Source organism: Drosophila subpulchrella, chromosome 3L (genome assembly GCF_014743375.2).
Source record: "Drosophila subpulchrella strain 33 F10 #4 breed RU33 chromosome 3L, RU_Dsub_v1.1 Primary Assembly, whole genome shotgun sequence".
Classification (NCBI taxonomy): Eukaryota; Metazoa; Arthropoda; class Insecta; order Diptera; family Drosophilidae; genus Drosophila; species Drosophila subpulchrella.
Window position 1 is genome coordinate 8,385,904 of NC_050612.1, and position 26,747 is coordinate 8,412,650.

Below are 26,747 nucleotides of genomic sequence, written 5' to 3' on the forward strand. Positions count from 1 at the left end.
TCCAGTCCTCGGACCGTGTTGATGAGCTCCTGGCAGAGTGACTCTCGTTCAGGACATCCCTTGCATTTGACACCACCTGGACCGCAACCGCAATTGCACGGTCTTTGTGGTATGGTGGGGCGAGTAGTGGGAGCCGGCCGTGTGGTTCGGGTTGTCCTAGCTGTGATCCTTCGTGTAGTCTTTCGAGTTGTCTTTCGTGTTGTCCTTGGAGTGGTCCTGCGCGGGGTGGTTCCTTTCGTTGTGGTGGCTTTCTTTGTTGTGGTTGCTGTCTGTTTTGTGGTTGTTGTCTGTTTTGTAGTTGTAGCACGAGTGGTTGTCGTTGTGGTTGCTGGAGCACGAGTGGTTGTCTTTGTGGTCGTTGTAGGAACCGTGGTCCTGCGGGTAGTCGTTGTAGTTGCTGTTGGGCCACAAATTGGTGTTGTAGTCCTTTGGGTGGTAGTTGTCGTGGTTGGAGCAGGAGTGGTGGTTGCCGTTGTTGTGGTTGTTGGAGCAGGAGTGGTGGTTGTCGTTGTTGTTGTGGTTGTTGGAGCAGGAGTGGTGGTTGTCGTGGTTGTTGTTGTTGTTGGAGCAGGAGTGGTTGTTGTCGTTGTTGTTGTAGTTGTTGGAGCAGGAGTGGTGGTTGTCGTTGTTGGAGCAGGAGTGGTGGTTGTCGTTGTTGTTGTGGTTGTTGGAGCAGGAGTGGTGGTTGTCGTGGTTGTTGTTGTAGTTGGAGCAGGAGTGGTTGTTGTGGTTGTTGGAGCAGGAGTGGTTGTTGTCGTTGTTGTTGTGGTTGTTGGAGCAGGAGTGGTGGTTGTCGTTGTTGGAGCAGGAGTGGTGGTTGTCGTTGTTGTTGTGGTTGTTGGAGCAGGAGTGGTGGTTGTCGTGGTTGTTGTTGTAGTTGGAGCAGGAGTGGTTGTTGGAGCAGGAGTGGTGGTTGTCGTTGTTGTTGTTGTTGGAGCAGGAGTGGTTGTCGTCGTTGTTGTTGTGGTTGTTGGAGCAGGAGTGGTGGTTGTAGTGGTTTTCGGAGCATGAGTAGTGGTTGTCGTAGTTTTTCGTGTGGTTGTTGTCGTTGTCTTTCGAGTGGTTGTCGGAGCTATAGTCGTGGTTTCTGGAGCACTTGTGGTTGTCTCCGGTTCTGGTTCTGGATCTGGGCAACCACATTCAGTCCCGGTGGTGCATCCCACTAAGCTGATAAGCAGGATGCTAGCTGCAAAGAAGTTAGGGGAATAATTAGTTATGTTATCCTTTAAAGGAAGGTAGCTTCGATCCTTTTAAATAGGTATCCTCTACCCACCAACAACTGTAGCTTTCATGATTGAAATGTATAAATTAAAAACAACTAAATAAAACACTTTTCAGGTGAATCCGCCAACTGATACCTTACTTTCTGAAATCCATTCCTTTTATACGACCAGCCAACCAGTTTATGGTTATTCTGCAGTTTACACAGTGCATTTTAAAAATGGACTAAACGCCATTCGTTGAATGGGTAAATAACGATCTGTAAATAATTTTTAAAACGTGCCAGTCTTTCCTTACTAAACAAGGCCGTTTCAACTGGCGCGTGTAAAATATTTGCTTAAGCTTAAGGTTTTTGCCATCTTCAGAGGATTTCTTGGGTTTATTAAAATTTTATTAATTTAAAAATACTCAATTGCCATTGCAACCCACACGTTACTTGTTTAATCTTTCACTTTGCCTTAAAGTTGTTGTTCATTCTTCTTAAGCTTTCTGAAGGCCTATGATATCATTCCTTTTCTCATTTACGATATCACCATTATGTAATTCCTATAAAACATAAAAACATTATCATACTGTTAGCTCTCAAGGTCGCCAGTTTTCCTATTTTAATATATGTTAATCACTTAAGACCCCCAAACCCTTCCTCGAGCTATGAAAAAGTTCAGTTGCTCATAGTTTTCCACTTGATTCTCTCCAAAAGTCTTCGCTCTTTTTGGTTTCCACTTATACCTCGAGTTCTGCTACGGACCGAGAGTAATTTTTTTCAAGCGATAACATTTGAAGCGAGTCACTTGGGCGCTACGGGAGCTTTCGGTTTGGTTGGGTTCGTTCTTGGGCTAATTGTTTTCATTGCGGATCGCAGGAGGCAAGATGACCAAAGCAACGTAAACAATACCAAAAAATGAAAGAAACTCTAAGCTCAAAGGTGCCAACAAGAATAGGAGTAACGTTTGTATCTGAATCGGATCCAAAGAGAAAACTAAAGGGTTCGCCATCAACGTCGACCTCAACAATATCAACAACAACCACCGCATCGCCCCCACCGCCCCAAACTTCTTATGTGATTAAATGTCTGTTGAGAACGGCGCGTTTTATGTGGCAAGTGACGACAATACCCTCTAAAATCGGTGATACCATAGGTACCCTGTACCGTTATGCTCAGGACTCTGTCGATAGTTTTCTATGCGTAGCTGGGTGAGACTCCTTATACAGATATTCTATACCATTTTTATAAAATTAATCTATAATAACTATTTCACATCTGAATCGTAATTTAATTGAAATATCTTTTCTTGTGTATTTACAGCAAGGCCCGTCGCAAGGAACGCGATGGCGATCAAAATTCAACAGACACCAAATTGTATTTGGAGGAAAGTGTCCTAGAACGTAAATTACCTGAAGCTGATCTCAAAGCCTTAGTGGATCTTCCAGCTGGTTTGGACTACAATGAATGGCTAGCGTCACACAGTAAGTTTAAAAGTTTATAGTTATTAAATAAGCTTAAAATATATCCAATCCCGAAGCCAGATAAATTTTTAGGAACATACAGAATATTCATATTGCCATTACAATCGTTATGATAGTGAAATAGAGTCATAATCCTTTTTACTGTAGTATAACGATTGTAATCATTGTAATATATTTCCTATCCCGAAGATGGACAAATCTTTAAGATCATAGAGAATAATCATATTATCATCATATTGTATGACTACAATCATTTTGGTAGAACCTTTTTTAAGGTGTATTATAACCCGCACCTTGTCATTTGAAATTCACGTGACTTTCCGTATATTCCGATTTTCTTTTCAAATTGCATCTATTTACTCCCATCTGTCATTTTTCCCTATTGTTGCCAGCTTTGTCGTGTGATTTACAAATGAGTTTAACGAGCGGCTGGCCCCTGAATTGTCAGCTGCTGTTTGGCAAAGGTTTGATAGCCTAATCGCCACTGGCCACTCAGTGGCTCCGGTTGAGTGCCCCGATTTATAAAGCTGTCCCCGCGGTGCACTATATGTATAGTACATTATCGTCCAGCCAATGAACTTGAACAGAAGATTTCTGTCTGGGCGATAGCATTATCTGACTGCAGTTTAAGAAGTGCAATGGTACCCAAATATGTGTGGGAAATGTTTCAGAAAGCTTTGTATATTTGACCAATGACATCGATTTTCAATCTTATAAAAATCTTTAAGAAATATGAGGTTTTAAAGACTATTTAATATATACTACTACTACTACTTATAAACAGTTTATATTACAAACCCTTTTTGGGGACATTTTGAAGGCTATTTACTAATAACACACATATTTAATAGCTGTCAGATTGTGTCATACCACCCTACTTATTTTCTTGGTTAGTGAATTAAGCTTTAATAGACATTTAATATCCTCCTAAGCCAATTTACTGTGAGTCACATCTTAATTACTGTGGTGCTTCTCCGCCCGGAGGAGTCTTTTTGGTTACATCATTGGAGGAGAACCGAATCGATTTTGAGAAATTACATCATCTTGTAAATAATCTGTTTGCTGGGTGGCAGAATGCAAATTACACAGCTCTTTGTTGACTCAAATGAGGCAAATAATTGGCAATGTATCAGCAAATTGTTGCCACCAAAGCCCCCGGGGCATCAGCCCTCGTTCTCCTTGTCCCCCTCCTCATACCCATCCGTCTTCATTATCTTCCCTTGGTTTTGGAAAAACAATCAAAGCCAAACTGTTTGTCGTGGGCGACGATGATCAGGGTCATTTCACGTCGCCCGATGGCGTCAGCTGTTCATATGCAAATTTAATATTTGAAATTGCTGACTTCAGAGACATCCCCTTTGACGCCTCTCCTCACGCCTCAGCTTATCTTAAGATTGGAATTGGGATAGGGTTTATTTTGCTCCACTTTTGCTTTCATAATGCAGCTCTCCGAGTGACGTAATGGGGACACTTGTGCAAATATTGAATCGGCATTGACCTTACCGGGTGGTTCCGCTCAATAAATATCATTCTGGTCTTATCGCTGAACACCAGACACTGAAAGAAACCAATAGAACTGCCAGCCGTTCCTTGTCGATGATAAGATTGCTGCTGCTTCGAAAGATATCTGTGCGCTAGCTAAGGTTTTCCGAGGAGTTGGCACACTGATAAAGAAATGAAATGGTACAAATAAATGTATTAAATATTGGAATTAAATATAAAAACACAATATTCAATAGAAAACATATAAAATAGTACGATTTAATTTGAAAAGATTTAAATCTTCCTTGATCTAATATAATTTCACCATTTTACGTCGTTAACAAAATAAATATTATCAATATTTAAAATTACTTATAATTGCTAAGTTTAATAATTTTATTTTTCAAATAAATAAAAACTCAATAGAAGATAATACAGTGAATAATATTTCAATTGAATATGACATCTTTGGATTTACCACGTTTTTTTATCAGTGCAATTACTTAGGAGGTTGTTGATCTACACTTGTAGTTTATTTGTTTTGGTCAGGCTTGTAGATTAGCAATACCTACTTAAAATAACTAAAATTTAAGTTAACTTAAGGTGGCACTCATTCCTATAATAAATAGGTACTTAATTCGTCATAGAGATTATTCAAAAATTCTAATAAAATTTTGTTCTTCCCTTTACTCTAGCCCTCGCTCTATTTGAGCACGTGAACTTGGTTTATGGAACTATTAGTGAATTTTGTACACAATCCGGCTGCGCCGACATGACCGGACCCGGCAACAGGTGAGTCCTGGCAATCTCATTTCATTCGACTAACACCCCAACTAATTGTATCTTTCACCCGGCAGAACGTACTTATGGTTCGACGAGAAGGGCAAGAAGACGCGCGTCGCAGCTCCACAGTACATCGACTATGTGATGACGTTCACCCAGAAGACGGTCAGCGATGAGTCGATATTCCCAACCAAATACGCCAACGAGTTCCCCGGCTCGTTTGAGTCGATCGCGCGGAAGATACTACGCTTGCAATTTCATGTGATAGCGCATCTGTATGCGGCGCATTTCCGAGAAATCGCGCTGCTCGGCTTGCACACCCATCTAAATCTGACGTTCGCGCACCTCACCGCCCTCCACAGGCGCTTCAACCTGATCGACGAGAAGGAGACCGATGTGCTGCGCGACCTTGAGGTGGCCCTGCGCCTCACCGACGACACCACTGGTGGATGTCAGGATGCCACCTCCTCCTCGTCGTCGGTCCACGAGCACTCCTCTGGCGACCTGCAGCACCAGCAGCTACAGCAGCAGCAGCAGCATCAGCAGCAACACCACAACAGCAGCAGCAACAGCACCTCCTCGGCGGAGGCGTTGCACGTCAATTCACAAAGCAACAATGGCAGCACATCCGCCTCGGCGTCGGTATCCCTCATCGATGGCGATGCGGTGGCGCCGCCAATCTGCACGCAACCGGAGGCGGGAGCGGGCTGCAAGCCGGCGGGCAGCAGCGGACTGCTGGGCGGCATACTGGGCGATCTGACCAGCGGCGAATTTGGTGATACAACGCGTTACTGCACATCGGCGGTTCCTCAGGCGGCGGCGGCGGCGGCTGACACTGCTGCCTTGAACAACGGCGCTGGCGCGGGCGCACTACATTTAAACTTTAGCAACAATAATAACAATAATCATAATCTGAATCACTTGAACCATCACCACCATCATCACCATGGCCACCATGGCCACCATCATGCGGCGCAGCAGCAACAGCAGCAGCAGCACAGTGGGCTCATTCAGTGCAACGCAGCAGGCGGTGGTGGCAATGGGACTGGGGTAGCCACCGGCGGAGCCACTGCAGCAGCGTCCTCAACCACCACGGCATAGGTGGAGCAGTAGTAGCTACGAAAGGAGCAACAGCAGCAGCAACAGCAACAACAAAAAACATTAGAAATACTAGATTTACGCAAAAATGTTATTTAATGTTACTTCTATGATCCTAAAGTTGAAAATATTGTAAAAATAATAAAAAAAAAAGAGAAAACATTAAAATGCAAATACAGCTAATTGCGAAACAAGAAGCAGACATTGCATAAATGACACACAAGCTACAAAATTATTGAACAGCTAATCGAAGTTGGCATCGTAGTTCCGTAACGTTGATTTAGATATGTACTTATTGTATAGAAAGACAGAGAAAGAGCTGCAAGCATAGAGTTTAGAGTTGTCGCGTGCTTATGCTTTACACGTATTTTAACCTTCCTCTTCTACAACAAATAAAATGTCCTGACTGAAGCCTGAGTGCAAATGCAAAGTCAACGCCTTCAAGGCAACCATAATAAAGAGTTTTGAACTACTCCAAAAATGAAAAAACGTCACTTTTAGAAAAGATTATACAGCAAAATGAGTTTTTTTTGTTATTCCTAGGGCTTCAAATTTGTTCTCCTTTCAACTTATTTAAAGCCTTATATAATAATAGATGATTTAAAATGTAGCTTTTTGTTAGAGGTTAGCAGAGCATTTCTACAGTTTTGGATTACAATAATTTTCTAAATATTAAATTGGGTTCCAATATGTTTTTTTTAAGGTTTATAAGAACTTGATTTTGCGATTTGTTATATTTTTATTACCGAATGGTGCAAATGTACTTGTCCAAACATTTGGTTTTGACACTAACCTAAGCAGTCACATTTTAAAATAGAGCGTATACTGGTTCAATTGTTCAGGAACGTAGCCACACATATTCTACTAGGCGGTGAAACGCAGTTTTAAAATAGCCAACCGTATTTTACTCGCAGTGTACTTGGCACAGCCAGCCTGAAAGTATGCACCGAAAAGTAACACACACGAATTGCGATCAGGCGCCTACCGGTATGCACCGAATATTTCACGACTTACGTACCACACTTCACCCACACACACTCAAGATCGCACCGAATAATCTCCGAAAAGTATGCAGCGGAATCTACAACCACACATTGTTAAAGTATGGCAATTTTAAACCCAGTTTGTAACGATTGGACGACACATTTAATTATAAATATAGGGAAACACAAGATTAATGCTTCGGATTTCTGCCCAAATAAACAGTGGGGACTTGTATGTTGTGCTGTATTGTGTTGTGTTTATAATCCATAGCGAAAACAAATGGCAATGAAGGAAACTTACTTTAGAAACAGAAGCGTTCGAAGTAGAATACTAGAAGCAAATTTTGTGTATTACAATGGTTCACCTCTCCCGATGTAGATAATTGCAACTTGATCCACTCCAGTTTCACTGAACTACTGTCCAGGCCTAAGCTACAACACACTATACTCTTAAAGAACACACACTTTCTATCTGTTGAACTTTGAATGCGATGCAATGAACTATAAGAAACCCAAAAACACGGCAAACGATACATGTATTTATATGTAGGTATGGGAGTTATTATTACAATACAGGTGGAAATGAAATGGAATGCAAAGACAAACCTTTTAAGTCGGCAAATAAGCAGATAAATACAAACAGGGCAAAATCATGAGAGAAGATAATAAAATAAACTGTTATGTTCAATTGAGATGTGGTGTTTTATTTCTGGCTTACGAGGGGTGTCCCTAGAAAAATATCATAACATTTTCAGGTTCCGAAAACAAGGAGGTTTCTATTTAAAGTCGGCATAACTTAAGCTATCTTTGCTTAGTTTAATCAAACTAAAATATCAAGATATCACTTTCCATAGCCTAATACTTCACAAAATAGTCAATCATTAGTACGGTTATTTCAATATTTCAAAAGGAACACATTTTAAGAGCTAAATTTACTGTTCGAAATCGGAGGGGATAGCTGGATCGATTGGTTAAGATGAGTATCTGGTAAGAAGATAAACTAGATTCCACCAGGCTTTAGCTTTCTCATAATTAAGCCGCAGGTCTGTTCGCACATCCCCAAATACCAGGTTGCGTGGATCCCTCATTGACCTCGGTCGCACCAATCGCCACACGGACTGCAGCTTCATCATCGAACAGGAGAACGGTACAACCAAGTCCTTCCCCTGCCACAGGCTGATCCTTAGCTGCGCCTCTGATGTCTTCGACCGAATGCTTTACGGCGATTACAATGAGTCTGCCACTGGAGAAGTGCGACTGAACGATGTGAGTGCGGATATTTTCGAGAAGTTCCGGGACTACGTCTACGGCTATGAGTACGACAAGCTGCAGAAGTACGACTTTGATAGCCTAATACGACTCTGCGAGTTCGGCAACAAATACCTGGTGCACTCCCTGGAGGAGGACTGTGTGAAGGAGCTACTGGTGCGCAAGGACTCCTTCGACATGGGGGAGTTACTGCGAATATTCGCTTGTGCCCATCGCATGAATAAGAAATCACTCATAGATCAGATGTCCTGGGAGCTGAAAAGCACCTTTAGGAGCACCCTAGACCACTCGGTCGTCTACGAATTCAACTGCGATGTCTTTAAGCACTACATCGAAGTGATTGCTGGAAAACTTTCCGAGGCTGACCGCTTTCGGCTGCTGGAAATGTATCTGAAATATAATGGTTTTGAAGCATCTGAGAACTTGAGCCAGGTGGAAAACTTAGAGGATCCTTCTATTTCAATGCAAAATTCCGAATCGGAACTGCCCTCAACCAGCTGCCTGCCGCTGGAGATTGGTTGCAGTTCCACTAGCCCAACCAAGGAGGAGGCCAAGAGGCCAAACTATGTGAGAGATCTGCTTGGCCTTATTGATTTTGGCAATCTCACGCCCAAGGAGTTCTACGAGGGTCCCGGCAAGTCCAGTTTTCTCAGCCTGACCCAGAAGTACGAGCATATGTATCAAATCGCCCGGAACTGCGTTGTGGCCAAGGAGGAGCTCCAGCTGAAGGTGGGATCGCCCACGGAGCAGACCCCTCTCCTTTCCGAATCGCGGCGTATAGTCACCCTCGGAGGAACCTTGATACGCGAGGAGCCAACAACCACTTCGCTGTCCTCGCACTACTCCCCCCGATCCAGCCGACGATTCCGCACCTGGTCGGCACACTGCGACATTTGATCTTGGGTTTACACTTACAAACTTGATTCGCATCCAAAATATATTTAGTACAGAATTTGACATTTGTTTTACTGTCCACAGGAGTAGGTGCTTAAAATGAATTATTTCATATTCTATAATAATATATTAAAAAACTAAGAAATCGAATTAACAGCTAGCTTCTGGTAATTTTACGTCACCGAGAACGCGCAAATTTTTTTTAAGTGCTTGAACAAAATTTTTCCAGTTGTAGATTTATAAAAACCATATGTTTTAATTTTATTTCTTAAAAGAAAAACAATACTTGGCAAACAAAAAGTAACATACATTTCGTATATTATTCAAAAAAAGGGAGAAATATTTCTTTATAACTTTTAAAAATGCATACATATTTGTAAATTGAGATAATATATACTTTCAAGTGTTTGTATCTTGTTATTGTGAATACTCACAAGTAAACATTGTTTGCCCACAAATTAGAAATACTGATAAACAAATCGTCACAAAGCTGAAATTTAATTTCTTATCTGTTTTTTTGCATTCACAAATTATATAAGCCACTTGAAAAAACTAAACTTGTTCGTATTATGAAAATACTATTAAATGGTACATATTTAACGTATAATATTTTAAAAAACATGTGTTTAAATTTGTTAAATTTTTTTTTTAATGAAAAGTTGTAAAATAATTTTGCTAAGATTAAACGAAAACCTATTTAACTATGTTAATAGGGAAATCATCTTCATCTTTTTAAGTGTAGCTTCTAGTTTATCCCTTTGTGGAAGTAAACCGATCTCTCTTCCACAAAAGTAAATTTATTTCGCTGAAACAGACTTTCTGAGAGAACCGTTCTCCCCATACAGTTCTCAGTTGAGTTTGGATCACGAAGCGAGGCAGACGCTTCAGAGAAAGCGAAAATTCAGATCGCCGGCTAATTGAGGAAATGGCAATCTCCGCTTGGACGCTTCTGGTGGCGCTGATCGCGTGGCGATCTGGAGCGGAGGTCGACGCACAGGTGCCGGGCCCCCGGACCCGTTATCAGCCCAACTGGGCCAGCCTGGACCAGAGACCCCTGCCCCGGTGGTACGACGAGGCCAAGGTGGGCATCTTCCTGCACTACGGCGTGTATTCCGTGCCCAGTTTCGGTTCCGAGTGGTTCTGGACTAACTGGAAAAGTAAGATCAAAATATTTCACATATATACATATGCAGTTTAGACTGCTTGATTGAAATTATAGTCGAACCCATCATTTATTGATTATGCTGAATACACCTTTTAGTTTATAATAACGTCATATATATTATGTCTTTATTATTATTATTTAATGTTCTTGTATAAAATAAGATATAACAGTTTAGCATGTAACATATATTCGAATGCTGGTGACTGAGATCTTCGACTCTACATTAATTTCATAGTACATATTCCAATTTAAAAGAATTGTTCCCTTTCAGATCTCCGTAATCCAGGCTACGTTCAATTCATGCAACGCAATTACAAGCCCGACTTCACTTATCAGGAATTCGCCAGCCAATTCACAGCGGAGCTATTCAATGCCACCGAGTGGGCGTTACTTTTCCGAGATAGCGGGGCCAGGTACATATACATAGTCTTATCTGTACATTTCTCGGATCATTTATTTTCATCACCATCTCTAGATATGTAGTGCTCACCAGCAAGCATCACGATGGCTTCACGCTGTGGCCCTCGAAGAACAGTTTCGGATGGAATGCCGTGGATGTGGGTCCCAAGCGGGACATAATCAGTAAGTGGGCCCTGGAGTAAAGATTTATTTTACTTCTAAATGTACTTACATTATCTACAAATCGTTTATACAATTTATTATATTTATTTTTTATTTGTTACTTATGCTACTTAAAAGTATTGGTAAACGTTATATTTTATACCATTTTAACTTATCTTTTGGTAAGCTGACAAAAAATTGAGTAATACAAATGACTATTTATTAGTAAAAAACGTACCGAAAAACAATTAAATTAAAGAAGGAATCTTTGGACTTAATATGTTTTTTATCAGCGTACTTATATATTTTTTTTTGCTCTCTATCAATTTATACCAGGGACTGGAAATAAGGTTTATAAAAATTTTTAGTCTGTTTTTTGAATCGAAAAATCACCCACTAAGGATCGACACACGCAGAAAAGCAAAATTCCATAGTAATTCTTTTCGCAAAGTCTATCCATTTTCATCATGATTTTTATACCCTTGCAGAGGGTATATTGATTTCAGTCAGAAGTTTGCAACGCAGTGAAGGAGACGTTTCCGACCCCATAAAGTATATATATTCTTGATCAGCATGACTAGACGAGTCGATCTAGCCATGTCCGTCTGTCCGTCTGTCCGTCTGTCCGTCTGTCCGTCCGTTTCTACGCAAACTAGTCTCTCAGTTTTAAAGCTATCGGGCTGAAACTTTCCCAAAAGTCTTATATCTTTTGCAGGTAGTATATAAGTCGGAACCAGCCGGATCGGACAACTATATCTTATAGCTCCCATAGGAATAATCGGACAAAAAAATGAAAAAAAATTATATCTTTGGTGTTTTTTAGCATATAAACTCCTAAGCTTGGAAATAACAATTTTTAAATAATTTTGAATTTTGAATTAAATTTTATCGAAATCGGACGACTATATCATATAGCTGCCATAGGAACGATCGGAAAATTTGTGGAAAAATAATATGAAAAAAATTATAGCTTCGGTGTTTTTCAACATATAACCTCCAACGCTTGGAAATAACATTTTTTAATTAGTTCTGAATTTCGAATTAAATTTTATCAAAATCGGACGACTATGTCATATAGCTGCCATAGGAACGATCGCAAAATTGGTAGGAAAATAATATGAAACAAATTATAGCTTCGGTGTTTTTTAACATATAACCTCCTACGCTTGGAAATAACATTTTTTAATTAGTTCTGAGTTTCGAATTTAATTTTATCAAAATCGGACGACTATATCATATAGCTGCCGTAGGAACGATCCGAAAATTGGTAGGAATATAATATGAAAGAAATTATAGCTTCGGTGTTTTTTGACATATTATCTTATACTATTGGGAATATCATTTTTTGTGTTTTTAAATTTAATAATTATAGCTGCAAGGGTATATAAGCGTCGGCTTGCCGAAGCTAACTTCCTTTCTTGTTGTATTTGAGATACTTACAATATTTATCAAAATTAATAATTATTTTGACTTTTATAATAAAAATCAACATTAATTTTTATTCCATTACCATTTAATGTGGGTATTAGTAACATGTCTATCTTTATTGTTTTAAGTAGACTTTTAATATTTGTCTTTCTTGCCAGAGGAACTTGCTGCCGCCGTTCGGAAGGAGTCGAGTCTGAAGTTCGGTCTCTACTACTCCCTGTTCGAGTGGTTCAACCCGCTGTGGACCGACGACAAGTTGCACCTGTTGATGCAGCAGCACTTTGTGGAGCGCAAGGTGCGGCCGGAGCAGATGGAGCTGGTGCAGGAGTATCTGCCGGAGATCATCTGGTCCGATGGCGACTGGGAGGCTCCGGCCAAGTACTGGCGTTCCGAGGAGTTCATCGCCTGGCTGTACAACGACAGTCCTGTGAGGGACACGGTGGTGACCAATGATCGCTGGGGCTTTGGCACCGCCTGCATGCACGGCGACTTCTACAACTGTGCCGACCGCTTTAATCCCGGCATTCTGCAGGCCCACAAGTGGGAGAATGCCTTTACCCTGGATCGGACCAGCTGGGGTCAGCGATTCGATGTGTCTCTGGCCAATTTCATGACCTCCAAGGATGTTATAAAAGGTGGGTGCAATAATTACGAATAAAGATTTAAGTTCTATATCTCCAATCTCGAATCTTTCAGAGATCGTCACCACCGTCAGCTGCAATGGCAATGTGCTCATCAATGTGGGACCCACAAAGTATGGAACTATCCTGCCGATTTTCGAAGAGCGCCTGAGGGACATGGGTCGCTGGCTGAAGATCAACGGCGAGGGTATCTACGGCAGTGTGCCCTGGATTTACCAGAATGACACTATCACCCCGGGTGTTTGGTATACCCGACAACAGGAGGCCTCCAATGGAAACATTACCTTTTATGCATTTGTGCTGGAATATCCGTACGACACCAATGAGTTGGATATTTATCCCCTTGGCAAAGAGATCAACATCTTCCGCAATGTCATGTTGACCGGTTTTGATTTGGGAACCGGTGAAGAGATCCTGAATGATCAGACCACCCAGGTCGTTATGTTGGGCATGGAAGGCACCAAAATAAAGGTAAGTTCGAAAGGATAACAGGTAGTTGTTATATAACAAAGTTGTAATATGTTTCCATCTCCAGTGGACTGCGGATCATAACAGATTGCACATTGTGTTTCCCCCGAAAAATCACATCGATAAGCGAGGACTGGACTACGCTTGGACCTTTAAAATAACTATATCGTATTAACAGTCAGTACAAGAATAACCCTACATTTTAAACTATTGTAGGTTTTAGTTATTAGTTATTTTCATTAAGGGAGCGATTTCTGTATATTTCCCACTTAAAAGTGATCAACGATTATCAATAAATAAAATCTAAAAATCTCCTTATGGAGTTACGAATCAATAAAATAGTATTCCTTGGTTGTTATTTGTAAAATTAAAAAAAATATATTAATTCTTTTTATTTCTGTCTGCTATTATGAATTGGAATTTTATCGCCTGAAGAATTCTCTCAAAATAGGATAAAGATATTGTATGTATATAAATTAAAGAGATTAATCAAGAAATGATATGTTCGCCTGCTGTAAAATTTGCGACATGGACTGTATAAATCATTTAAGTCATAGGTTATCTAGCTCGTGATCTAGTAAGGATCGCAAAGTGCATTTTAAAGACACGTATGAGATGGAACAAAACAGGGCCAAGTCTTTGTAATAGTTTATTGTTTTCGAATAAGATGACGGATATCCTAGGGTCTGGGTACTTTCATATGGTATTCTAGGGAGTGGTAGCCGCATCCGGTTTGGGAAATGCTGTCCGGTGTTTGTGGGCTGCCAGTTGGGCCCGCGAGAGGACTCCGCCGTCGCAGGTGTCGCAGTGGTAGTGCGTGTGCCGCTGGGCGTAGGAGCAACCCGGAGAATCGCACGGCTCGTTCCCACCCACCTTGCGGAATCCCGCACTCCGCACGTAGTCCTGGCGAAGGTGCAGTCGCCGGTGGGCCACCACCTTGTTGGAGTCCGTGCAGACGTAGTCGCACTTGCGACAGTGGAAGTGCGAGGTCTTCCTAGATCCCGTCGAACCCGCCTCTGTTGCATCTGTGGAGGAACAAGAAGAGTTTAGATAAAGTAAAAAAAATATCTGCCACTAAAAATATTGCATTAATTTCAACTAACCACAAACAATAACAAAAAACTCATAACATATGATTTAATATGGAAATATTTAAATCGAGAAAGCAAATATTAAATACGATGTTAGTAAATAAATAAAAACGCATATTATATTGTAAACTTTCAAGCCTTTAATTGAGAAATATAATTGTTAATATCTTTATATTTAAAATTAATAAAAAAACCGCATAGGATGAATGTCATAGTGGAAAAAATTTTATTTTGATATGAAATTATTGCTTTCTACGTTTTTATACCAGGCTAGGTAGATTTACAAAAATCATTCGTCAAAAAATAAATTTTCCAAAAAAATTATTTTTGAGTTGGTTCTTTTCAAAAAAACGCTGTTTAAACAGAAACCCTTTCAGACATTATTTAATTTTAAACAAGGACCATGGTTTCCCAGATTGTTGAAGTCTTGGGTAAACAGTTAAATAATAAACCTCGTTATAAAAAGTTGAGACCCTTAGGTAGCTATGCTCATAAAATTTTGATAGACTTCAAAGCGAAATCTTGTAGATTTAAATGCCAAATTTAAGAATCTAATTTATCCGAAGCTTGTGGCAGAAATAGTAACGCCTTCAAGTTCAATGAAAGGGCTGCACTTACCTATCCGGTTTGGGTGGGGTGACTCTGTAGCTCCTGTGGCCGGAGCGGAGTACGAACAGGTGGCCACCCCGCATTGCATGTTGGCCCGGAACTGCCGGAAGTCGTCGCCCATTAGGGTGTCCATCCGCTCGTGGCGCGCCGTATGTTGCACAAACCGCGTTTTGTCGCAGAAACTGTAGTGACAGTCCCGCCGGTTGCAGTGGAAATGCGACTGGTGGTTCCGGTAGCCACAGCGCTCGAAGCCGCAGTCCTCGTTGAAACGAAACTTCAGGTAGCCAGTGGGTATGTCGTGATCCCGTACCCTCTTCACCGGAGTCCGCTGGCCACTGGGATCCAGCGATGAAGTTGCCACTGCAGTTGCCGTTGCACTGGCAGCTGCATTCAAGAGGAGCAGCTTTTGGTGGGCGGCATTCTCCAGCAGAAGACGCATATCTAGAAGGGGTCCTGGTACTGCCCCAGATCCCGATCCAGGTAACCCGGTGGCCATGGGTTGACTGGCTGCCGCCAGGAAGCTGGGCAACAGTACCTGTCGCTGGTACAAATCGATCAGCTGCTTGAACTGCAGCAGATTCATATTCAGAGCTGGTCCCACTCCCGCCGGTGTGGCCGTTGCCTCTTGAGGCAGAAGAGATGGACGCATGCTCAGATCCTCCGGCTGGTCCACCTCCTGGTCCGCCGACTCCTGGCCACTCATATGCCTCGAGGCCCCCGCCTCCGGCATTTCCTGATGCCCAGCATTCTCCGGATAAAAAGTTCCAGCCGCACGAACAACTTTGGTTGGAAGAGAAAATAATGTTAGAAAAGATTAGTAAAAAAAAGAAGTACCAATTTTATCAATCTAATTATAAACCATCAGAAACGACATTTGTACACTAGGGTGGTCCGAAAAATATAATCTTATTCTAATCCTTAAATATGATAGATACTGACGATTTTTTTGATTTTAAGATTTGGTAGTTACACAACCGCCCTAAAGTTCCTTAAAAATAACTTATACGACACGTATGCCAGTATGAATTTAAAGCAAAAGCATCTTTCTCCCATTTCTAACATTGTCTTCTTATTGATGTTTGGTGTTGATGATGTTATAATGTTTACAGCCAATATGATTTACTAATTTCTTTATTTATGCTCTAAATGCCTTATGACCTTAAAAATGTCAATACAAATTTAAAGCACCCTGCATACAAGTACAAAACTGTCTATAACAATTAAATGCATTTACTATTTATTTTAAAAACAATCGAACTTACCTGAAACTTTATCCAGAGCTCTGCACGAAAGGTTCTTTGACGTTAGTGTTTCTAAAGTTTCTGAAGGCTGGGTAGTGGGCTGAAAAATATTTTAATTATAATAATAATAGTGTTGACAAAATATTTCAAACATGTCATTTATAAATTAATAATAGTGAAGTTTGTAAGGTTCTTAAAATTATAATTAAAATTTCTAAAAAATTAGTCAGAATCATATGTTTCGAACGACTAAGAATAATAGGTAAAATGTTTAGTTCACATAAATGGTATAGGGAAACTTTATAATTTACATTTTTAAATAACTATTTAGCTCTTCACAACTATTTTATTGTGGTACCATAATATTATAATTTTGTTAGGCTTTTCTAATTTAAATGTATTTTTCATGTTTTTCAAATACGTACCTGTGGTAAAGACTCATTGTGGCTACTCCGAGACAGGGTCTCACTCCTGGCTGCCAAATGGGGCGGATAAATGGAGCTCTTCTTGCTTGGCTGCTCCAAAACTAAAGAGGATGACGAGGGGGCCCAAACACGACCTCGTTTCCGGTTCCGACTAGGTGTGAGATCGGTGGCCGATCCGACGTGATCCCCCAGGGACAGACGATCCTCGGCACTCTCCGCCGCTGACCCACCGGAACCAGGTGCTCCGTGGCCGGGGTGATCGCTCCTCTCCAGCTTGAAGCTGGTGAAGATGGCCTGCGGCGAGTGCTGGGCCTTTGGCGGAACCAAAAACGAAAGAAATACGTACTTTTCTGTATTTGTTGACAGTCGAAATCTATCTCCATATTCCACGCAGCAATGTGGGCGCCTTTCATGGAATTAAATTACTTTGGCATGGCAGGGCCGTACTTGCTGCCGTTGTCATTGTCATAGTTTTCGGAATTTACATTTTGGATTTATGACAAACAATCGGCCGCAACCAGTTTATTACTCGTATTTCCGAAATTACTGTTAATGTTTGTCGTTGGCCCAAAATGTCACTATTTAAATTTTGTTCACGCATCAAATCAATAATAAAACGAAAAAAGCGAGAAAGAACGAGCGAAGTGAAAAAGCCAAAAGCAAAAACAATGGAGAAACCATTCAAAATTTCGAATACAAGTACAAACCGCGGATACCCTAGGGCAAACCAAAAATAGGATTACGAATATGGTATGCAACTATTTAAATCCAATTATAGAAAATAAGTAAATTATAATGTAGGTGATATCGAAATAATATAAACAGATTTCTGATGGTTCTACTATATTAAGGGGTAGCCCTTTTTATAGTTCTTGTTATCAAAATCAAATCTAAGATAATATAAATTTTGATATTTTCACTAAGTAAGTACTAATATGATAATGTAGATGATTCGATATCATACCATATAAATAGATTTGAGATGACACTACTGTATATTCGGGAAACCCTTTAAAAAAAATCAATATCAAAATCACATCCAAACTATTAAATATTTCCAACATTTCACTAAGTAAATAGTTTCACTTGAGGCAGAGTATGTGGCACTCTCACATTTACTCATAACAATAATTACACCGAAAATATGAAAAGACAATGAAACGAGTTTGCCTTTACCTGATAAGTTGTGGCTCACACACATGAGCACACACCTTATTTGATTAAATACGACACAAGTGTGTATAGGAATTATTATTATTATTATTGCTATTGTTAGTGCTGTGTATCATTCCTTTCCATCGCCATTTGGGATTATCGAAGGGGTTTCGAGAGATTGGGTGGGTGGTGGCGTGAGAGGAGATCCACCCATTGCAACACCTTGGTTCCTGCGATCAATTTGGGTCACCTTACCCCCTTTCAGTCGCGGAGTTGGCTCGGCTTACTTCCCAAAAGAATGCCGCAAATGGCAATGGACAAAATATTTATTCAAATTGGGTTTTTTATTCACACAGATAGTACACCGGGAAAAATTTGTTTATTTATATAACACTTTTATTTCTATGTTTTTATGGTCTTTCCTTTTTAAATGTTGGTCCTACCCTAAATCAGAATAAACACCCTTTCCTTCTAAAAAACAAATTTTTACTTTTTTTACCGAGTGTAAATTGAAAAAATAAAAAATGCTAGTGTATATTATTTTAAGCAAACATATATTTTTAATTAAAAAGTTCCTAGGGCAACTTATTTATTATTTTTTTATTTGAATATTCTCAGTGATGAATTTAATATCACTAAACCATTTTTAGCGTATTGCATTAATTTATAAAAGTGTACTTCCTAATCTGTAAAAAAATCATTTTAATATTTTCGAAAGTGAATATATGTTAAAATCAGTATGACATAAGAGTCTTGTAAACTTTGGATATATATAATTAGATATAAATTGGATAATAGTAAATATATTTCGAAAAGAATTATTAATTTTTAATTTTTTGAACCTGTTAGCTTATAAAGAAATGTCTTTAGTAACAGCAACAGGAAGGATTGATACAGACAAAGCTGCTGGAGCTTTTGGCTGTATATTGCTACCAACTATGAGAATTTTTTCAGTGTACTGGCCATGTTCACAGTGCTTACCAAGGAGAGTGACGCGTGGGCTGGGTAATCGTAAGCACACAAGTGCGATGTGGTGCGTGTGCATGAGCTTGGCTCGAAAAAATGTAGAAATTATGAAAATGACAGTTAAAAGCACAAAACGCTCGTCGCCGGGGGAAGGGCGTTGGGGGAGGGGGTGGCAAGAGGTGGCAGTGGGTGGCGATCGGGGCAGGTGGTGGAGTGCCAAGAGAAGTGCAGTCGACGACGCTAGACGGGCAAATGAAATAAATGCGGAAACACTCGTTGTCAATATTAATATGACGAATATGGCAAAAACCAAATCCGAAAACTCAATTCAACGCACAGCACACAAAATGCCGCATTAGGCTCCCCCGCTCGGTGGGCGGGGCGATTGGGGGGCGGGGCAGGGCCTGAATGGCTGGCGTTGCACACAAATAGGCGCAAATTCCTAATTACGATCGAGCCTCGATCGGGTCGCAGACAGACCGAAAAGGAACCAAGCAACTGGGTCGCATCAGACCTCATGTATTTCCACGAGAACCTCGTAAATATGTCGGAAAATTGTGAAAATGGCATATATTTTGGAAAGAATGGAAAAAAAGTTTGAGATATTTTAATTGAAAAGAACATTTTAAAAATAAATAAGCTATGTTTAATGTTTTAGAAGACTTTGACAAGCTACAAGCGTGGCTTTTTTAATTTTTTAGATCTCAAAGAATTACCAAGAATTCAAAAAAATTCTTTTAAAAGAAATCCATTTTTAAAAGCCTTAGAAAGTAAATAAAAAAAGATTTTAGAATTATGTAGTATTAAAGTGTGGAATACTTAAAAAAAATTATTTTAAATATGCACAAGGAAGATGGCTTTTTTTTAGGGCTGTACACATTCACGGTATAAAAAACTATAAAAACTATACATTTCATATAATTACGATCCATTTTTGAAAACATTATAAAGTAAATAAAAAAGATTTTAAAATAATGTAATATTTAAGTTTATAATTCATTACATAAATTATTCTAAAATTACACAAGGAAGATGGCTGGGGTTATACACATTCATGGTATAAAAAACTAAAACCTATATCTTTCATATACTTACGCTCTTGTAGACCTCCACAAAGCGATTCTTTGGCGGACGACCCCGCTTCCGATTGAAGAAGCCATCGATGGAGGTGATCTGGGTGGGCTGGCCGTGATCATTTGGACTGGAGGTCTCCATCTCCGCCACGACACTGCTGCTGGACTCCATTCTTGGAGGTCTTGGCTCTGAGACAGCTGGAAAACAAGAGGAGTTGAGCTCGCAAACTGATACTGGAGGAAATGCCTGGCTCGTGACTCATTCACCCCACTGCCACTCAGCAAAAATCGAGGCGAATTTGGAAGAAAAGGGGCCTTTGACCACCTTGAAAGGTTAACACCCGATCGGAGGTCAGGTTTCGGCGCCAGGCCCTTTAGCAATTGCACTTGTCTGCGTCTATGTCTCGTTCTTCACAGCGAAATATTCTTTCGGTGAATTTTGTTAATTCGGCTTTAGTTCAGCATTTTTGGGAATAGTTGTTGAAATAAGAGAATTTTTTGGTAAAGATAGATTAGATACTTTAGATAATAAAAAACATTGAATATTACCTTTTTTCAAACTATTTTTTGGGAATAGTTATTGAAATAAGAGAATTTTTTAGTAAAGATAAGTTACTTTAGATTTTAAGAAACATTGAATATTAACTTTTTTCAAACTATTTTAAGGATACAAGTTACATCTGCACATTTGTTTTAAAGATATATTTTAAAATGTATCTGAATATTTTAAGTATTATTTTATAAGTATAATGATTTTACAAAAATGTTAGAATCTTATAAACACCATTTTAGTTTCCCAGAATTAAGGCCTTTTGAAACTTGATTGCATTTTAACTAATTGACTGGATTTATTTGAATAAGCCATGATCACCTAAACACGATTAAATATAAAAATTCAGCTGTCGTAAATTGAGATGTAGACCCTTTTATCTCTAAATTCTCTAGGCCATGACTTTCTAAAAAATTTCAAGTGTCCGCTTTAAACCTCAAAATTTATAAAACGTATGCAAATATAAGAGCGGTTTTCAAAAAGAGGCAAAGATTGGTTTTTAATGGAATGTTTTGAAGTGTACGTCTTGGCCGAAAGACTGCCAACTGACGACTTCGCGGGAACACTTTGCATACATGTGCTGCATATGACTCGATAGGGATCGATATTTGGCATGCGAGCGTGCGGGTGGCACTGCCAATTCCCCGAGAGATCCCAGCTGGATTAGTGGCGAAATCTGAGGACTCTCCGCTTACCGAGGTGGGCAAATAAGTTGATCCCCCTGCCGCCCAAGTACAATGGTCCAATGTTGTCAAAGGGCTCAAAGGAAAGGGAATGGGAGTGGGTATGGAGTATGGAGTATGGGTATGGGTGGTCCCATCAATTAAGCGGAGTTCCTTGGACGCCGACGATTGTCTGCCGGCGATTAGTCCGCTCGGGGTCCAAATGCCTTGCCCACCTGAGATAGACATCTACATGAGAGAGCGTTTTTAGTCATTTAGCGGTGCCGCGCATCCATATCCATATTATTCAATTCGATTCGATGCACTCACTGCAGGCCGAGCAGCCCGAAACAAAAGAGCCGATTCTTGAGATTGCAAAGCCATTAACCAGAAATTGACAATTTGAAGGCAAGCAATTTTATCTCGACATCAGAGACACAGACACACGTTCAATGAGTTGTAAGCGATGTAGATTTACTATATATTTATTGCACCACCACCCACCGATTATATATGGCACATTGCAGACGTTTCTCTTCGATCCTGGAAGTTTGTCAATTTATTTGAGCTTTTGTTCACCCTTTGGGCACTCAATTATCACCAACACTCAGCTCGAGCTGAATAAAACGGCACCGAATCAATTAATATCGAAAAATCGAAACCCACCGATTCGCGTCCACCAGCGACAAGCAACGGCGCTCGAGTGGCAAGCGGATCGCAAAAGCCGCCGAATCGAGCCGGGCCCAAACCGAAGTTCCAGCCGAACCCAAAGTCAGCTGATCCATTGACCAAGTCATAACAAAAGAGTGCTGCTTGGCAGGGCTCTACATAGAATTTGAATTTAAAGCCAAAGAAATGGTAAAAGAAAATGTATTAATCTGCATTTTATACCCATTACTCGTAGAGTGAAGAATACATTGTATTCATTTGTATCACATTGTATTTAATTCGAAAAACACGGAAAAGATCGAGTAAGTTTCATATCATATTGGACTCTTAAAATATCTATCTGTTCGCATTCCAACTATTTTATATTTAAACATTTTCTGATCAAAGTTATTACATTTTATTCAAACAGTTTTCTTTCAAATATTACTTAAAATTTGGCCAAGTTATAAAAAGTTTATTTTCCCAAAAGTTAAACTGCCCAAAATTATACGGCTTTACCCAAAACAGTGCCAGTAATAGTCCAAATATGGAATGTTATACCTCTTTAGGCTCGTAAGTAAAAATTAAAGACAACACTTGCACATATTTTTCTTTGGTCAATAAAAAAATATTTTAAAAGGACTGTCATAGTTAGCTTCCGTGCCAGTAAGGACTTACTTAAACTGGGAATATTGCAAAAATAAATTCGCAGGTTAAAAGACTATTACAGTAGGAACAATTTGACAAACATGAATGCATAGACAATTTTTTCAATATTATTAAAAGGTTCTATAAGTTAAACATGTCAAGTCAATGGATAACAAGAAAACATAGCCTTGGATGATCGTTCCTACTTCTTTGATGATAACAGCACTGGGTTAAGCGAGGCTTGGTCGTCCTATATCATCCAATTCACCCATGTTTATGAGGTCCTCGTATATTCTTCCCTTCCCGACATCCTTGACAAGCTTTTCCTTCAGGATTGCTGGGTTTGGTCAGCTAGGCTTGAGGGGTTTTTTGGAGTTTGTTGGTTTAATTGATTTTATGGGCTTGGTGGGCTTCGTGGTTGACTTAGTGGATGGCCTACAGGTAGTTGTGGTGGTTTTCGTTGGCCTGCAATTAGGTATTGTACCGGTGGCGATATGTTCAAAGCCATTGATCAGAATGCTCGCTACGTATAAAGACGAATTGTCTATTAATTTATGTTTAATTTAAAATTAATTAAAACATTTAAATATTGCGTAGCCGACTAATTGGACAGTCGAACAACACAGCGCTTACAAACTGCAACTTTGTAATAAAACTTTTGATAGGCTTGATAGGCTACATAGATCTGATCTCCCGATATATAAAAAAATTTTTTGTGCTTGTTAGCACAATTCCCAAATCTTCTGATTGCAGTGAATTTACTACAAACTTGAACATATATTATTTTTGTTTCTACTTTAATTGAATATTTACACTCGCCTTAACATTTTACATATTTCTTACTTTACTCTTTAGCGAGTGCACAAACCTTCAGTTCATATAAGATCTAGACCGACCCCATCAATATAATACTTAAATTCAAGAAAAACCAGTTCTTTTAAAAGAACGTCTTGTTTTTCACCTAAAAATCGAGATAAAATCATTAAATTAAGGTAGTTTTCCATTAACTTATTACTCAGTAGGTTAGTCGGATGTGTAAGCAGCTGTTATCAAACTATTTCGGCTTAGCAAATATTTAATTGTTTTGTATTGTTACACATTAGGTGGAAGAATTAGTTCGATTTATATTTTCTGCTGCCGGGAAACTCAGCTCTTCGGTATAAAAAGCCGGTTCTTACACCAATCAATCACACCAGTCGATTGCAATACCTCAATAAGTACCCATCGAAATAAAAGATGAAGTTCCTCTTTGTGGTTGTCCTTATTGCCGTGGCTATTCAAGTGGCCTATTCTCAAAATGCCACAACAACTACAACAGCTGCCACTACAACAACCACAACCACTGCGGCAACAACCTCAACAACCGCCTCTTCCACCAACAAGAAGCGTTGTTGGAAGGGCAACAACTGGTGCCACACCCGCATCCCCAGCACGAAGTGCAAACATCCTAGAAGGTGCCACAAGACCGTCGCGATTGTGACCCACAAGAAAGGGTGAAGATGCCCAGACCTGAAGTTGTTTAAAAAAAAAATAAAACTATTGGCTTTTGATTGGTCCAAAAGATATATATTGCTATTATTTATTTATTTTCTGTTGTTCCCAAGCTTGGTGTAACTTTAAAATCTCGAAGTCTTTATTGACAGCATACGCAACAACATTAAAACGGAAATGATTATGGGGGATAGATATACCCAAAAAGTATTACAATTAAAATATATACTTCATACCAAATTTTTTGATTTTTACTCAACAAATTATTTTGTATATCCTTAAGCAAATTGTAGTAAACACTTATAGCCCATAAGTAATTCTTATATCCGCTTCTCGTGGAGTATGTGTCCTAATGATAATTGAGATCCCGGAACTATAAGACCTAGAAAGTTGGGACTAAGCGTAGATTTAAATATCAAAAGTTTGACACGAACCACCAACCTGCTCAATTCTGTGGCGATCAAACTTTTGATGGTATAACTGAATTATAATATTTTAAATCGCTCAATTAAAAATAAGTTATTTAAAAAATAAAGTTAGGGAAGTCTCGTTGCTGTCAATAGAGTTAAAATAACACGAAAGGCGTTTCATTCTTCCATTTATCCAACTTGTTCAAAAAACCTATTTTTGCAGCAACGATAACAAATTTATTAAGAAAGGTTTTTTACATATCAAAATTAAAGGTTTTCAAGGTTTCAGGATAGTACGACTTTACAGCATCCATGTTGGTTCTCCGCAGACGCACTGGCGGACCTTCTTCTGGAGGGTCAGGATAGTGTTGATAAGGTCCTCGCAAAGCGCAACCCTCTCTGGACAGCCCTTGCAAGCCGTGCCGCCAGGACCACAAGGTTTGCATCCACAATCGCATCCCAAGGTAAGATCGGTGAGTCCGATGAGCAGGACGCAAGCTGAAGGATTACCGGAATTTTAGGAGCATTTTACTCATTATGGCACTACCTTCTCTACTTACCGATAATGGCAAATACGGTGGGCTTCATGGTTGTTCCTTGATTGGGTTAACTTTACCAGATGGTGCCAACTTTAGGGAACTCAACCTTTTATAGCTCGAAATGTGTGGATCAGTGGAAAATTTTAACCTGCCCATCCAAAAATAAAATTAATTTCTGAGCAAACAATTGTTTTAATGCAAATATAAACCTGAAACGACCTTCGAACATTATGTTTCCAAATGTTTAGCGACATCTTCAACTTTTGCACAAACACTACAAAAATAGCTAAAAAGAATGTGGCATTTCTGAAAATGTTTAAGATATTTTTTAAATGGGTGTGATTTGGGTAGTAACTTACTCGTTTACACTCTTCCCAACCTCTATTTGTGTAAACAACTTGACTATCTCCTACTTTTTGGTTTCATGATAACTTTTAAGGACTAGGATCTAGACAAAAAGTAAATGGCTTTCAGCACCGAATTGGAAAATTAAAATGCAGTTATTTTTACAATGTTTCCTATAAATACTTTTGTCTTTACATAAAAATTGTTACGTTTTTCTTATAAATTTAGTTTTAAGCTTTTAGCTCGGGACATGTTTTCCCATCGTTTTGTTAGGATCTTTTTTTTGCCCTTAGCCTAAAAATGGTGTATGGTATTAAGTAGATAGTTGAACATGTACATAGGGTAGTTAGTAAGAGAATTTATCTCTTATAAACATTCTTATAGAACAAAATAAGAACAAAAAACTGGTATACAAAGTAACATAATAAGTTTTATCATCAAAATTTTTTTTTATCATAATCACGGATCTATCTAATTAGAAAGTAGCGGTGCTAAATCAAATAAAAATGGGGTTATAAGTTGAAAGTTGTTTGACCTGGGGGGATTTGCCGGTTCAATTACAAATAGAACAGCCTTTAAAAATTATACTCCTATAAATAACTGGGCAGATGGCAGAAAAGCAAAGTTCTAAAATGGGACTCTATTTACATTAACACAAATGGTTTGCACAGAAAATTGTATTTTTGGATGAGATGGGTAAAATTTTCCACTCGTCCAGTTATAATTTTTGGGCTATAAAAGGAGACGAGTTCCCCGAAATTGGTACCATCTGGTAAAGTTAACCCATTTAAGACACAACCATGAAACTGATCGCTGTTGCCATTATTGGTGAGTAGAGAAGCTGCTAACTGAATGGCTGACCCCAACCCATGATGCACTACGTCATTTCCCCACAGCTTGCATCCTGTTCATTGGATTCACCGAAGGCGCAGCAGGAACCACCGATTGTGGATGCCAGGTTTGTGGTCCTGCCGGCAAGGCTTGCCAAGGCTGTCCTGAAAGGATTCCGCTCTGCCAGGACCTCATCAACACCATTCAGACCCTCCAGAAGAAGGTCCGCCAGTGCGTCTGTGGCATACCAACATGGATGTTGTAAGAGCGTCCTGGACAACCATTATTTTAGATCTATTGAAAACCTTTCCTAATAAATTTGTTATTGTTGCAAAAAAGGATCATTTTCTGCGAGATCGATAGATGGAAGAATGAAACACATATTCGTGTTATTTTTTTGACTTCTATTTATTTAACTCTTAGTTAATTCTTCTTGTGGGTCACTATCACGACGGTCTTGTGGCACCTTTTCGGGTCCTCGCATTTCGTATCGGGGATGTGGGTGTGGCACCAGTTGTTGCCCTTCCAACAACGCTTCTTGTGGGTGGAAAAGGCGGTTGATGAGGTTGTTGCATCAGTGGTTGTGGTTGTAGTAGTGGCAGC

General features: G+C 39.5%; 6 protein-coding genes across 10 annotated transcripts in view; 4 read left to right on the forward strand and 2 right to left on the reverse strand.

Annotated features, from left to right (window-relative positions):
• LOC119555338 (MOB kinase activator-like 2) overlaps nt 1-6,506 on the forward strand; it is a 46,188-nt gene extending 39,682 nt beyond the window's left edge. For 3 of the 4 annotated variants that reach the window (XM_037866676.1, XM_037866674.1, XM_037866673.1), the window contains 3 exons: nt 2,528-2,688; nt 4,866-4,962; nt 5,028-6,506. In XM_037866676.1, coding sequence (XP_037722604.1) covers nt 2,528-2,688; nt 4,866-4,962; nt 5,028-6,054 — 1,285 coding nt within the window. In that variant the 3' untranslated portion in view covers nt 6,055-6,506. Of the gene's footprint in view, nt 1-2,083; nt 2,416-2,527; nt 2,689-4,865; nt 4,963-5,027 lie in introns of all 4 variants that reach the window. The other variant, XM_037866675.1, reaches the window with a different exon arrangement.
• A 1,360-nt stretch (nt 6,507-7,866) lies between these two features.
• On the forward strand, nt 7,867-9,247 carry LOC119553903 (kelch-like protein 41a). Of its 2 annotated transcripts, none has more exons than XM_037864573.1 (2): nt 7,867-8,021; nt 8,078-9,247. In XM_037864573.1, exons 1-2 carry the CDS (start codon nt 8,011-8,013, stop codon nt 9,198-9,200), a joined length of 1,134 nt encoding a protein of 377 aa, XP_037720501.1. In that variant the 5' UTR covers nt 7,867-8,010; the 3' UTR covers nt 9,201-9,247. The 2 variants fall into 2 exon arrangements, with proteins under 2 accessions (XP_037720501.1, XP_037720502.1); XM_037864574.1 differs by having other exon boundaries at nt 7,878-8,021; nt 8,105-9,247.
• Nucleotides 9,248-10,059: 812 nt separating this feature from the next.
• LOC119553132 (putative alpha-L-fucosidase) lies at nt 10,060-13,794 on the forward strand. Its single transcript, XM_037863325.1, has 6 exons — nt 10,060-10,354; nt 10,634-10,775; nt 10,838-10,944; nt 12,510-12,986; nt 13,048-13,463; nt 13,528-13,794. Exons 1-6 carry the CDS (start codon nt 10,123-10,125, stop codon nt 13,633-13,635), a joined length of 1,482 nt encoding a protein of 493 aa, XP_037719253.1. The 5' UTR covers nt 10,060-10,122; the 3' UTR covers nt 13,636-13,794.
• Nucleotides 13,795-14,098: 304 nt separating this feature from the next.
• Nucleotides 14,099-21,916, reverse strand: LOC119553510 (zinc finger protein castor homolog 1). The gene is made up of 6 exons (XM_037863933.1): nt 21,737-21,916; nt 20,043-20,218; nt 16,827-17,138; nt 16,423-16,501; nt 15,170-15,940; nt 14,099-14,485 (listed from the first exon to the last, which is right to left on the reverse strand). Exons 2-6 carry the CDS (start codon nt 20,190-20,192, stop codon nt 14,169-14,171), a joined length of 1,629 nt encoding a protein of 542 aa, XP_037719861.1. The 5' UTR covers nt 20,193-20,218; nt 21,737-21,916; the 3' UTR covers nt 14,099-14,168.
• Nucleotides 21,917-24,730: 2,814 nt separating this feature from the next.
• Nucleotides 24,731-25,017, reverse strand: LOC119555216 (salivary glue protein Sgs-7). Its single transcript, XM_037866479.1, has 2 exons — nt 24,990-25,017; nt 24,731-24,927 (listed from the first exon to the last, which is right to left on the reverse strand). Exons 1-2 carry the CDS (start codon nt 25,015-25,017, stop codon nt 24,731-24,733), a joined length of 225 nt encoding a protein of 74 aa, XP_037722407.1.
• A 1,096-nt stretch (nt 25,018-26,113) lies between these two features.
• LOC119555356 (salivary glue protein Sgs-7-like) lies at nt 26,114-26,409 on the forward strand. Its single transcript, XM_037866694.1, has 2 exons — nt 26,114-26,141; nt 26,210-26,409. Exons 1-2 carry the CDS (start codon nt 26,114-26,116, stop codon nt 26,407-26,409), a joined length of 228 nt encoding a protein of 75 aa, XP_037722622.1.
• The last annotated feature ends 338 nt before the right edge of the window (nt 26,410-26,747 follow it).